The sequence below is a fragment of the Pempheris klunzingeri genome, chromosome 10 (genome assembly GCF_042242105.1).
Source record: "Pempheris klunzingeri isolate RE-2024b chromosome 10, fPemKlu1.hap1, whole genome shotgun sequence".
Taxonomy (NCBI): Eukaryota; Metazoa; Chordata; class Actinopteri; order Acropomatiformes; family Pempheridae; genus Pempheris; species Pempheris klunzingeri.
In genome coordinates, this window is record NC_092021.1 from 6607273 (window position 1) to 6620482 (window position 13210).

The 13210-nt window shown below is 40.4% G+C and overlaps 2 protein-coding genes across 2 annotated transcripts in view; one reads left to right on the plus strand and one right to left on the minus strand.

Moving 5' to 3' along the window:
• LOC139208132 (inactive dipeptidyl peptidase 10-like) overlaps positions 1-3700 on the plus strand; it is a 187365-nt gene extending 183665 nt beyond the window's left edge. Inside the window, exons 23-26 of the mRNA XM_070837711.1 lie at positions 111-169; positions 892-964; positions 1244-1317; positions 3563-3700. Of these exons, the coding sequence (XP_070693812.1) occupies positions 111-169; positions 892-964; positions 1244-1317; positions 3563-3700 (344 nt within the window). The remainder of the gene's footprint in view (positions 1-110; positions 170-891; positions 965-1243; positions 1318-3562) is intronic.
• A 5085-nt stretch (positions 3701-8785) lies between these two features.
• Positions 8786-13210, minus strand: part of LOC139208613 (inactive dipeptidyl peptidase 10-like) — a 50430-nt gene continuing 46005 nt past the window's right edge. Inside the window, exons 25-27 of the mRNA XM_070838335.1 lie at positions 13108-13180; positions 10596-10669; positions 8786-8923 (exon numbers count right to left, since the gene is read on the minus strand). Of these exons, the coding sequence (XP_070694436.1) occupies positions 8786-8923; positions 10596-10669; positions 13108-13180 (285 nt within the window). The remainder of the gene's footprint in view (positions 8924-10595; positions 10670-13107; positions 13181-13210) is intronic.

The window sequence follows — 13210 nt, forward strand, 5'->3', positions numbered from 1 at the left end:
GTTGAGATGACACAGAGGACCCTTTTCATTTGGAGCTCAGGGTGACTGCTGCAGCTGAAGCGCTGTCTTCCCCGTCTCTGTTAAGAATTTATCGCTTCTCATTTGCACAGCATCAGCGTTCTCTGAGAGATACCTTGGTATGCCATTACGGGATGACAGCAGATATCAGGTGCGTGTTTACTACCTCCCCTTATTTGTTTGCCGTTGATCTTTGAAAGCTGCTTGCCGTAACATCACTGACACACCTACAGTTAAACTCCCGCAGTTACAGAATGCTGCTATCAAAGTCAGAGGCAGCGGTGCTTTGCCTTTTTCTTCTGTTTTTTCATGCTCTGTAGGATTTTGTCACTCATCTCTCTTTGGTAACCGTGTGCGCCGGTGTGTCAGATCACATGCCGGAGGTTTTTTTTTTTTTTATAAGCTGCTGCGAAAGGGTTGCCTGGCTCTCTCTCAGGCCTCCTGCGCAGACAAGATGTTGAGCTATTGGAGCTGTTTTCCACAGTGATGGGGGAGAGGCAGTGACGGAGAACAAAACCGGTTTTCGCACAAAGCACATTGTAAACAACCAAACAACAAATCTGTCCCAAACAATAATCCACTGCTTTGCGTTTCCTGTCTGCAAACATGACTTTACATCTTTTTTCCCCCACAATTTTTTCCAAACAGTGATATTCCAAGCACAGAAAATAATGTCAGCGGGAGATACTTTATCACTTGAGAATCTTAAATTAGATTGAAATTCTGTGTGTGTGCGTGTAACAAGGATATAATGCAATTTACCGCAATGTCTTTAATTAGATCAAACTTTGTATCTTTTTATTGCATCCCTCAATGCCACTTAGCATATTCATCAATCTATTATCTCCCACTAAATCTCTCATTTCTGCGCAGTTTTCCAGTGTGCTGCAGAACGTTCAAGCTCTGAGGGAGCAGACACTGATGCTGGTGCACGGCACAGCAGATGGTAAGAGAAAATACTGTATCAATGGTTCATCACTGCTGAACACAAAGAAGCATGCAATCAAGGAAGGTTATGAGACAACTGGTTTTTATCGAAAGATAAAAGGTAAAGTGGGTTATCTAAATAGATGCTGGGATTTCCAGAGGAAAACATTTGCTGGTGAGCCATGCATGTCGAATTTGTTGAGGTATTTCCATCCTGCCACAATCTGATTGTCTCCTCCTTTTCTCGGTTAGGATTCAGGCTGAATCTTGCTGACATCTTTCGTTTCTTTATTCCCAGCCAACATCCACTTTCAGCATACTGCTGAGCTCGTCAAAAACCTTGTGAAAGTTGGAGCAAACTACTCGATGCAGGTGTGTATCGCAGAGAACACCGAGGCAAATTCTTCACACTGCATTTGTACAAACAGTGATGAAAATGCACATTTTGTACAATGCTGGCGCAACATATACATAATAATGTAAATAAAATATGTAAATAAAGATATCAGAGCCAGACCTGCCAAATGATATGTGCAAGCACAGCTGCTGGGGTGTCAGACAGGTTGATTTTACATTATAGTTCAGGACAATGGAATATCAAGTTATTGTGCTTTTCTATAACTACATAATCATAAACTGATTCACAAGTAGCACATGGTTATTTTTTTTTACATTTTAGCTGATGCAGAGGTGGAAAGAGGTTACAGCTTTTACAGTTGTGACGCCTTAATCGCTTCATAAAAACAAAGCCGAAGCAAGAAAACAGACTTCCTCGGAGATACGACCTGCACGTTCACATTTTAAATCCAAGTGTGTGGATTTAAACACACATACACGCTTTCCTCCAACACCGCGCCCACCGAGCGAGGCTCTCAGCAGCACACCAGCAAGGACATAACGATAAGTCTTCGCCCCGCCATGAGCTGGGACAGATTAGAGGGCACAGTGTCAGCTAACCCTAACTTGTTATGGCACCAGCTTGATGAGCAGGGACAGCTAAAGTTAAAGCAGTTAAAATTTACTTCAAAAATATATATCTTTATTCATTTACCCCTTTTCTAAGCAGAAGCAGTGATGCTGCTGAGATTAAAGTCACAAAGTCTGACTAACATGATGTGCCATATGTATGATTCAACTTTTTCTCAGAGTCCAGTGTTAAAACAGTAAACACAATTGAAATAAATGGTAATATCAAAATGTGATAGTTCAATGGCCGTTTCAGGCAGCATCTTTCTGTGTTTACTTTCAGTCGCACTTGGAAAAATGTGGTGAGTGGTGAGTTCAAAGTCGGCACGAGCCACATTGCTCGAATAGCCATTAGGAGAAATTCTTTCCTAATATTTTCTTGAGGAAGAGGCACGTCCGCTCTATGCTGTGAATGACATTATATTAACACAGCCCTCAGGAAGCATGGCTGCGGGGTTGACATGCAACAAAGATCAACAGACCGACCAGAATTATACCAGGGATATTGTAATCAAGGATTCAAGGACAAGGATTCCAGGACTCAATTCATTTCAATTCAAATTAGAATCTCACATTAGTTGCAAAAAAGTTGTCAAAGGCTTTGCAGAGAAATGTGAATAAAATGAAAGGAAATAAATGCATTTCATATATTGCAAAAAACAACTAGAATACAACTAGACCTCTGACCTATGCCTGTGATGACTGTGGGAACATTTTAAGAAAATCTGATAAAGTTACGAACCAGAGGCACAGTAGAAAACTTAGACTAGACTTTTGCTGAATGACATCCTGTAGCTTTCAATAAAGTCAAGCCTTGAAAAAAGAGTCCACAACTGGTCAGTTAGTATAGAAAGGTATTAGAAACAAAGTTGCAATACAGTTCAGGAAGGCCACAGCAACTGTCTTTCATACAGGCAAAAGAAAACACTGAAAGGCTCCATTGAATCACTGGCAAATTTACTGGGCTACAGGTCTGAAGATAAATGGGAGAAATTGTTTGAAGAACTATTTCACTGAATTGGGGATGCAACAGGGTCAAAATTCAAAAGAATGCTAGTTTCTGGTGGTTTTAATTAGTGATACAGGTAAGTAATCAGCTAGTAGTCGATGGAAATTAGCTACTACCTAAGTATATATCTTCTTCTTCTATGAAATCTCTTTTTGTACATGGTCCCCGACAAATAGATGTAATAAACTAAACTAACCACATCACTACACTACCAGGATGTCTACAGCCCAAGCTATGTATTTGGAGTTTTTGAGCCAGCATCTGGTGGTGGTTAGAAGAACTACTGCAAGCACATAACATGTGTTTCTAGTCTCCTGATGAATGTAAGTCATCTCACCTCTGAGGGAAATATCAAGCTCTTTGGTCACTAAATGCCAGTTAGTCACTGGTGCTGAGCAGGTAGTGTAGAGTCAGTTTTCAGTGGCTTTTGGATGACAACAGCTGCCTGCTGCAGGTGAAAACAATGCTAAAAGAGCAGCGATCAAAATATATCAAAATCAATCAATAAGGTTTCAGGCCATCAGCTGAAAGATGCCATGGGGAACTCCAGATCTGATGTTGGTGAGACTGTCTGAACGAGCAACGCTGTTTTACCTTACACAAAGTCTTGTGATCCATTGTATCTTGTTTCTTACTCACCAGATCTACCCAGATGAGGGCCACTTCCTGTCTCAGCAGAGTCGCCAGCACCTCTACGCCACAATGGCCAGCTTCTACAGGGAGTGTCTGAAGGAGGAGTTACTACCACTGCCTGATGAGGAAGAGGAGGAGGAGGAGTAGGCCGGAAGCTTTGAGGGTCAGACCTTTGGCAGGGCTTGAAGAATTTAGCTAAAATCCGTCAAGGCCTTTCACATTTGGACCAAGTGTTTAGCCGGAAATGGACACTGGTTTAGAGCTGCTAACGCTCTGAAGTGTGTGTGTGCGTGCCTGTGTGTGTGAGAGCACTCCAGTGTATGATTGTGTATGCTGGTGTATAAATGTCTTGAAAAGATAACTGAAGGACATGACAGTGACACTTGCATTGCCGGGACGTGAGGTGGGAACTGCCCTCTAGCATAAAGTCATTTCAGTTTCGGGACGCTCCGATTCTCGGCAAACGCGCAGACGACCGTGTCCATCTTCTGCAGGCTCGCTGGGCTGCAGTCATCCACACCTACCAAGTGCATGGTTCTTTTTTTCCCTTTTGGCTTCACTCATTTTGCCATGTTAGTCTCCCTTTGTGGTAGCACTTAGGAAGAAAAGAACACAGATGTACACTTTTGATCTCACCTCTCCTTTGGTTGTTGTATCGTTGCACAAAGAAATGCTCCAGCCATCCGCCAAAATGTTTAGTCACGCAACTTCACCACAACCGAGCCGATCCTGAATAAGTGCTATTTCCCGCTCAGACTCCTCTCCCTCATCGCCCACCCTAAATGAAAACAGTCTTTGTAGGTCACACTTTATTGTACAGGGGTCTTGTGTAGACATGTACAATGCCTTATGAGGTTCAACATACTGTAATATTACTTGCTGGCAGTGGTAGTCATCCATTAGCAGTGTCATTTTAACCTATGTCAACTCAGGTCCTCGAGACACAGCATTGCAGTCAGTTTAGTATCTGAAACAGTTACAACAATACGTCAGCTGTATGGTCATGAATAAGTTATGAATTCTATGTGCAGATAATGGATATTGGCCATACGGTAATTTCAGTTTCAGGCCACGCTGCAAAAGTTCTCCATCTTAATATGTCATGTAGTCTTGTTTTCTTAAAATCTTAGATTTCGTAAGACAAACAATGAAATCTCTAAAAAAAAAAAAAAAAAAAAAAAGGTGTGAGATGATTTTTTTCAGTGTGTCTCCACCTGGTTCAAGAGCTTTCTTGAAGTCAAGAGACTTTTTTTTTCCCTATTTCTGGATAGAAAATAATAACCATAACTATATTTAATATTATTACATTCTTATTATCCACTGTGGTGGATAATAATGAAAATGGGTGTACTAAGATGGACAATTTTACAGTGTCAGTAAGGTGTTTGCATGTCTACAGAGAATGTGTCAAGTGTTGCCACATTTTGTATAGTACAATACAGCAGAGTGTGTACATAAATATATTTTTGAGATGTCAGATCTCATAGATAGTTTAATCTATGGGGATGGATTGATTTGACCTGGACGTCTTGTTTTTGTTTTTAGTTTTGTTTTTTCTTTTCTTTTGTTTCCTTTTAGCGGTTGATTTTCTTAGGATGGATTTTGTAATGCTTGTTCTTCTTCTTTTTGCTGTTTTAAAGGGGAATGGGCAGGGTTGAGGTTTTGGGGTTATTGTGATTGTCCTATAGTGATGGTTATAAATAAAAAAACTATGAAAAATATTGAGTTATGCTGATGTATAAGAGCACACAGTACGGCAGGGAGCCGAATCAGCCACATTTGCTTGTAGGATTGACTGTTGGAGAGGTGGAGTAATTCAGTCATCTGTTTCATTTCGGTCTTCTCCTTAGGGCTCACATTTAAGAGTGGAGGTAGTGTGTCGCGGCCTCAGAACACCTTCACTAATGACTGAGCAGGCAAGATCTGCTTGTTAAGAGTGATCATCGGCGCCTCCTCAATTCGTGTCTGTGCGTATTAATCAGTGCCTTCACTCACAGGGCTTCAGCGGCTGAGCAGATGTTGATGCCGCTGAAGGACAGAAACTCTTAAATCTGCGAGATCTCAAGTACCAGAGTTAATGTGTGCTCTTCTTCAGCTCGGATGAGCCTCCGATATGTCGTCATTCCATTGAGACTTCCTGTTTTTTCTTCCCAAGAATCTTTATTTGTCGCATATAACTGTAGTTAAATGCTTGTCAGTGTATTTCTCTTATGAAACTATGAAAAGCTACAACTTATAAGTGAGACAAGAACAGAAGCAGAACGAAATGTAGCGGAGCAAATTAGAACAGACCATAAACAAACCAGTGATGTATTACAAGAATTAATGGGGTGGGGTATGCACAGTGTTATCCTACAGGCCAAGAAAAGTGTCATGCATGACTGTTTGCTAAGGACCAGTACGATGCAAATGTGCAGGTGAAACATGCAGATTGAATATTTACAGCTGTAGTTTGATTATTAAGGCAGAATCATTGCTGATTGAATAGTTCATTGGATAGAACTAGCTACAGCCAGCAGCTGGTTAGCTTAGCTTAGCATGAAGACTGGAAATAGGGAGAAACTCAGACTCTGTCTGAAGGTAACAAAATCCTCCTGACAGCACTTCTAAACATCTGAGGAAAAACTGAACTTGTCAGGCGCAGTGGAAGTCACTGTGTCCTGTCAAGAAATAGTCCCACATATTGTACTGCTGAATTTTCTTTTTTTTTTTTTAAGCAGCCTGCTCAGTCTGAACCTGAGAGGAGGCTTGAGTCAGCCAGGAAAATTCAGACCCACTGGATGTTCTGGGTTGATAAAAATAGTCTTTATCACCTTCTGTTGCAACTGTTCTGTTTGATTGGCATGAGAAATAATTTAGTGTTTTTCACACCGTGATCCAAGCACAGGCAAGAAGGAAATCTGCTCGTCAAAAATGATCATCAGTCAGTATGTTTGACTTATGAATTTAGTCCAGACATCTTGAAGCTTAAATATACTGAACAGACTAACTGAAATATGAAAAAATAAATAAAAGACCTAAAACTTGAAAACAGACCAGAGAACCTAAAGTATGATATACAATTTGTTGAGTGTACATAATTATTATGTTAATATCAGCTTCATTTCAGTGAAGCTTAGTTTAATGTTGCTTAGCTCCCTACACTTTCCATGTAGTTTGCCCAACACTGTTTATCACACATACATGCACTCGTATTTACATATACATACATAGTTCAACTGTCCAACTGTTCACCTATTCCTTAAAAGTGGCATTTGAACTAAAGATTGTGGCTTTGACTTGACATTGACTAAGCACTGTATGTCACTAGCATATATTATATTACATATGACTCTGAATGGAATTCTTATCGTGCAGCTTTGTTCCAACAGGCATAATGAGAAATAATGCAACACACACATGCAAGGCCATCTTGTTTAACAATTTATTTCAGCATATAAATTTTCCCAAGTATTCAAATGTCTACTGTCGACATAATAACTGTAATGCAAGAGCATATGTGACAAAATCTGTTGCAGTTCGACAGAATCAAGCAGGTGCAGGAGTGTGAGCAGCACAGGATCATGGTCGGAGAACGGGTTGCTTTACTGTGTCCTATTCAAGGAAGGATATGGCTACCAAACAGATCAGTATACAGATCAGTACTACAGGTGTCTGGTTATAGACTAAGCACACTGAACAGAATAGACTGGTACTATTACAAGTTTCTCCAGTTCTTGCCAGCTTGAAACGCATTTTGGGATGTTAAACGTTACATGTAACGTCGAAGAATCCAGCTAGTCATAAACATGAGAGGAAAAAAAAAAAAAAGCATCCAATGTGTGGACTTCATTATGAAAGAAATAAGATGATCATTACTGCAATGTGGTTCCCTTACAGTCAAGATAAAAGACTGAATTAATGAATTTATCATCATATTGCTCTGAAAACAATATCATAACTTTTTTGATCACTATAAAGTCTGATATTCTGTAACATGGCAATTGTTGTCCAATCCAGCCATTTTTTTTCCTTAAATCACAATGTCACAATGACAACAACAGCAAGAAACATGCCCAAAGACCTACTGTAACAGAATATGTTCTGTAACAGATATGGACATCTCACAGGAGAAAGTCCAAAGCCTCCCCGGGGGGGGGGGTGGCACAAGAGAGTTGAAGAGGAGGCAAATATTCTGTGTGAGGTCAATTGAGCTGATTTAGCATACGTTTAATGGTGCCAAATTTGCCAATATGGAAACCAATAGGCTAAAAAGAACAGGGCTCAAAAGAGAACACTCTCTTTTTACTTTCCTGTATCTGACGTTACAAAAGCACATAATGAGTTGATGGTTGTGACTCCCTCCATTTTCACAATAACTTAACACTGAGCTGACTAAAACAGTAGAAAAGAGAAATAGCAAGCAACAACATATAATCAAATATATATATGTATATATACATGTGTTTAAAAAAAAAAAAATAGAAGGACATCACTCTGGACGAGATTTAAATTGCAGGATGACCAGCAAGTTCATTGAAAACAACAGCAGTAATTGTGGCGGTAATTATCACTTAGGTATGCTCTACGGAAGGGACTTTAATCACTGAGCAGCTCAGGTAATGTTACCCACCTTCTCTAGAGACATAAATGGGGTTGAAGTGAGGCTAGTATGTTATGAATAATGTGAAAATGTGATTCAAACCACCATATGGCAATTGTTTTTAGTACTATGGCTAATTATGGTAAGTCTACGGACACTCTAATAGTAACAACTGTAATGAGGTAAAGGCACCTGCAAAAACTGTTTCGTGTATGATGTTCCAAAATTCGGTATTAACTTGACTTGTTTTGTTTGCAGTAAATAAAAATATTTACAATAGATTACAGCAATCAGCAAAAATTATACTCTAAAATGGAAAAATACTAGTTTCTTTAATTCCCTGACATTTGTACTCAGTACATAATACAAACATTACAAACAATTATTAATATCTGAAACATTAGAGTACAGCGACAATACAACCATCTTTTCAATTCGACAACTAAATCATCACAACCCTAGAATGACCACCCTGGTCTGCGCAAATGCAATGCTATGTTATTACACACTGCAGGTCTGTAGGTTTACATTAATGCTATCGGGGTGCTTTTACAGATACCAACCCTTTAGGAAAACTCAGCCTCTCTTTTATTGGCTAGTGACAGCAGTTGCTCCACTCTTCGCTGTCTCACAGCAGAATCTTCTGCAGGCTAATCGTCCTCTTTAGATGTCTGCGGGGGGACAACCTGTTTCTCCTCAAAGCAGCGCTTGAAGAAGGTGAGCACTGAGTTAAGCATGTAGTGTCGGCTCTTGGCAGAGGCGATGTTGTGTCCTTCATCTGGGAAAATCTAGGCAGCAGGAAATAGTATCATTTATTTAATTAACCTTTACAGGCAGCAATGTCATGAGTACAAAATAAAAGTCCAAGTTTTAGGCGGGTGTGAAGACATGCTGTAAAGTAACAATCCTTTAAAATTTATAAAATATCATTGTTTAAATCAAATCAAATCAATATTTGGTGTGACCACCCTTTGCCTTCAAAACACTTTAAATTCTTCTAGGTGCACTTGCACACAGTTTTTGAAGGAAGTCAGCAGGTAGGTTGTTCCAAACATCTTGGAGAACTAACCACAGATCTTCTGTGGATGTAGGCTGACTCAGATCCTTCTGTGTCTTCATGTAATCCCAGATAGACTTGATGATGTTGTTCTTCTTTACGTTGAAGATAGCTCCTAATGACATTGGCTGTATGTTTGGGGTTGTTGTCCTGCTGCAGAATAAATTTGGGGCCAATCAGACGCCTCCCTGATGGTGTTGCATGCTGGATAAGTATCTGCCTGTATTTCTCAGCACTGAGGACACCATTAATCTTGACCAAATCCCCAACTCCATTTGCAGAAATGCAGCCCCAGACTTGCAGGGAACATCCGCTATGCTTCCCTGTTGCTTGCAGACACTCATTATTGTACTGCTCTCCAGCCCTTCAGCTAACAAACTGCCTTCTGCTACAGCCACATATTTCAAATTTTGACTCATCAGTTCCGAGCACCTGCTGCACCCCATCTCCTATGTTTTCATGCATAGTTGAGTCACTTCCACATCGGAGGTTCGGCTTGTTGGTAGCAATTGTTCCATGAAGACAACTTCTGGCCAGACAGTAGATGGGTGTACCTGGGTCCCACTGGTTTCTAGTTCTGAGCTGATGGTACTGCTGTCGTTGATGCTGTTGTTGAAGGTACAGGGTGGCCACACCAAGTATTGATTTGATTTAGATTTTTCTTTTGTTTGCTCATTTTGTATTTTCTAAATCGATATTTATAACAAAATTTTATATTTTTGAAAGCATTCTTACTTTACAGCATTTCTTCACACCTGCCTAAGACTTTTGCGCACTACTGTATTTCCTCCATCCTCCTGTTTTTAAGCTTACCCAACCAGCTCCTTTACTGCACAGACATGATTGCTATCAAGTTTCTGCAACTTTCAACTAGAAAGTCCATGCATCCATTGTCTATACTGCTTATCCTTAAGGGTTGCGGGCTGGAGCCAATCCCAACTGACATTGGGCGAAAGGCGGGGTACACCCTTGACTGGTCGCTGGCCCATCACAGGATTGACACAGAGACAGACAACCGCTCACACTCACACCGACGGAGTCACCAATTAACCTAACCTGCATGTCTTTGGACTATGGGAGGAAGCCCAAATACCTGGAGAAAACCCGTTCAAGCACGAGGATAAGACCATCCTGCTCACCACCATGATGCCCAGCAAGAGAATGAATAAGTGTATTTCCAAAAAGTCAAACTATTCCTTTAAGTTGTACTTAAGTATCTGGATCAACAACAAAAAAAATAATTCACATATTCTAGGTTGGTAAAGAGTCCGATTAAGGATGTTTTCACCTCAGTTACTCTTTTAAGTGGGTTCCTTTTTTGACCCATAAACACAGCATCAATGTCTCCCTTTGTTAGTACAATGAAAGGAAACGTCACTCAGAGAGGGAATGGCAGAATTCACCTGGAGGGAGTAGTTCACATTTGCTGCAGACAGCATTTTGACCAACTCAGCAGAATGCTGGAAATGAACATTGGCTGAAAAAGAAGAGATAATTCGAATGAAAAGCCATCACAGCACAAAACATCAGCTCTTCGGCCCATTACAGTTGGGATTTTCATGAAAATTCATTGTATGGATACAGTATATTCTTCTAACTTACTTTTTGTAAGTTGCACAGTGTCTAACAAACAAATTTTAATGTTCCGAGTTTAAGATATTGTTCCAAAGGTCATATTTGTGGCCATTTTGGATTTCCAACAAAAATTTAAAATCTACATAACTTTTGAGTTAGACATACAAAAACAAAACTATGAAGGAACACATATATGTAGTAAACAAAAAGGTAAACAAACCAGAATATGTTTTATATTTTAAAAAATCAGCCACCTTTCGCTTTGATGACAGCTCTTCCCTCTCAATCAGCTTCATGAGGCAGTCACCTGGAATGGTTTTTAATTAACATTTGTGCCTTGACAAGAGTTAATTTGTGGAATTTATTACCTTCTTAATTTGTTCGAGTCCATCAGTTGTGTTGGTACATAGCTCAGCACAGTGACTAACCCTATTCAGCTATTGTTCAAATCCATATTATGGCAAGAACCACTCAACAAAGTAAAAGAGAGAGCAATAATAATGGTGGGTCAGAAGGACTGTTGAAGCATTCTCTTGTATTTTACATGTAACTGGCATCAAGCATCCACTCAGTCAAGCTATGCACTGACAAGCTAGCTCAACTACACAGCGTTCATGACAGATGTTTTGTTAAACCTCCTGATTCACCTTATCCCATGAAGGATGTCTGTAATTGTATTCCAGCGAATCTTGTTGGTGCAGATTTAGAAACAATTGCTAGATACAGCCTAAACTACTAACCACTGTCACTGATACAGAGCAAAATCATAAGGCTGCTGTACATCTGATCTCATTTTATTAATGAATGAGATGCGCAACTTGCTTTGCTGCATCTTCTCCACGTCTAGCAGCTGGAGAGAGGTAAAAGTACAGAGTTTCAGTCAAGGCGACAGAGGTTGTATCACCTCTAAACTTGAATACAGTACCAGCATATCTCTCACAGACGCAATGACCGATGCATATAAGCTGGGATCCAAAGACAAGGATGTGTCCCTGCTTCTTCTTTGTTGCCTTCACCAGTAATAAGTTGAGGACAGAGTGCCACGCTAAAGACATAGGTCTCATAGCGACTTATCCCAGTGAGAATAGTGGTGAGATATCTACTGTGACAGAGGTGACACACAGAGGTGCAGAGGAGACTACAGTTACCAATTTCCAACTCTCCCTTTGTCACAACGTGGCAGATGTCCTGGAATAGTAAAGACAACAACAAGCATTAAAGTGTAGAGCAACTGGCCTAAGACAAAACAAGAAGTAAACAATTTTGACAAGACTACTACTTGTGAAGCTCAGTACATATCAAGGTAGAGTGTCATGTCATACCTGGCCTACAGAGAGCCAAGTGCTGGTTGTTTTCTTGTACATGTCTGCATCTCCAGGGATGAGGAGGTTCATTGGGAAAAGTGGGAGCTCATCTGATGACTTGACCTCAAGATCATCAGCTGTAGGCGGCCAGGGAAGTGACACTGACTCATCCAATGTCTGCTGGCTTATACCATGAAGGAGCAGGGCCATATCCTTGTCCTTGTCTTAGTATAGGTCACCATATCTATAGGTGATGCAACCTGTGTCACCTTGATTGACCTTGGCAAAGGCGGTCCAATCATGACTTTCATTGCTCCAAAGCCTGGCCTTCAGCTTCTCCCATCTGTACTCCGCATTGAGGAAGCCATTTTTCTCCAACTCTTGGGTGTAGAGAAGACGCAATGACGCAAGCGGCATAACCTTGTTCTGATGAATTAGTACATTTTGAATGAAATCAAGCACAGCAATGAATGGCTTCACATTCGCAGCTGCCTTACGAATCTACTCTGTGACACAATTGGTATCCTTTGCTGCAGTTCTGGCTGGATCTTGCAGATGACTGGCATATTTCAGGTATACATACTTCAGAATGTCTTTGTGTCAGGACAGGTAGAAAAAGGCCTCTCTTGCAAACAGGTCTTTGGTTTGCATCATGGAGGTGGTTTATAAGGGGAGTGCGATGTTGAAGCTTCATAAGATGTCATACTTGAAGCCTGTAGGAAATCTAAGATGGCTGCCAAACAGACCCTTGGCTATCAATGTTTTCAAGATGGGACCACAAAAGGTTTTTTTTTTACTAAAGACACCTTGAGGATTATAAAAAACTTAAATCAGAAAAATATTGCATTGGGAACCTACTGTCCTACTAGACTATTGTTGTACAATGTTTTTCACTTGTAAATATCCAATACAGTGGCTAGGGCCAAGAATGTTCTTATTTCAAAAAAGGTGTGGGATACAGACAAGCATGATGATTAGCCTGCTATTAAACCTTATACATATCTGCTTTACTGTCTGTACCTGTACCTATACTTACCATCTGCGGTGCCATGGATAATAAGAAACTCCAGAGAACTTGCTGCTGTGATGTTACTGAGAAGGCTGGAAATCTGCCGGAGACAGTAAAACAGTACGATTAC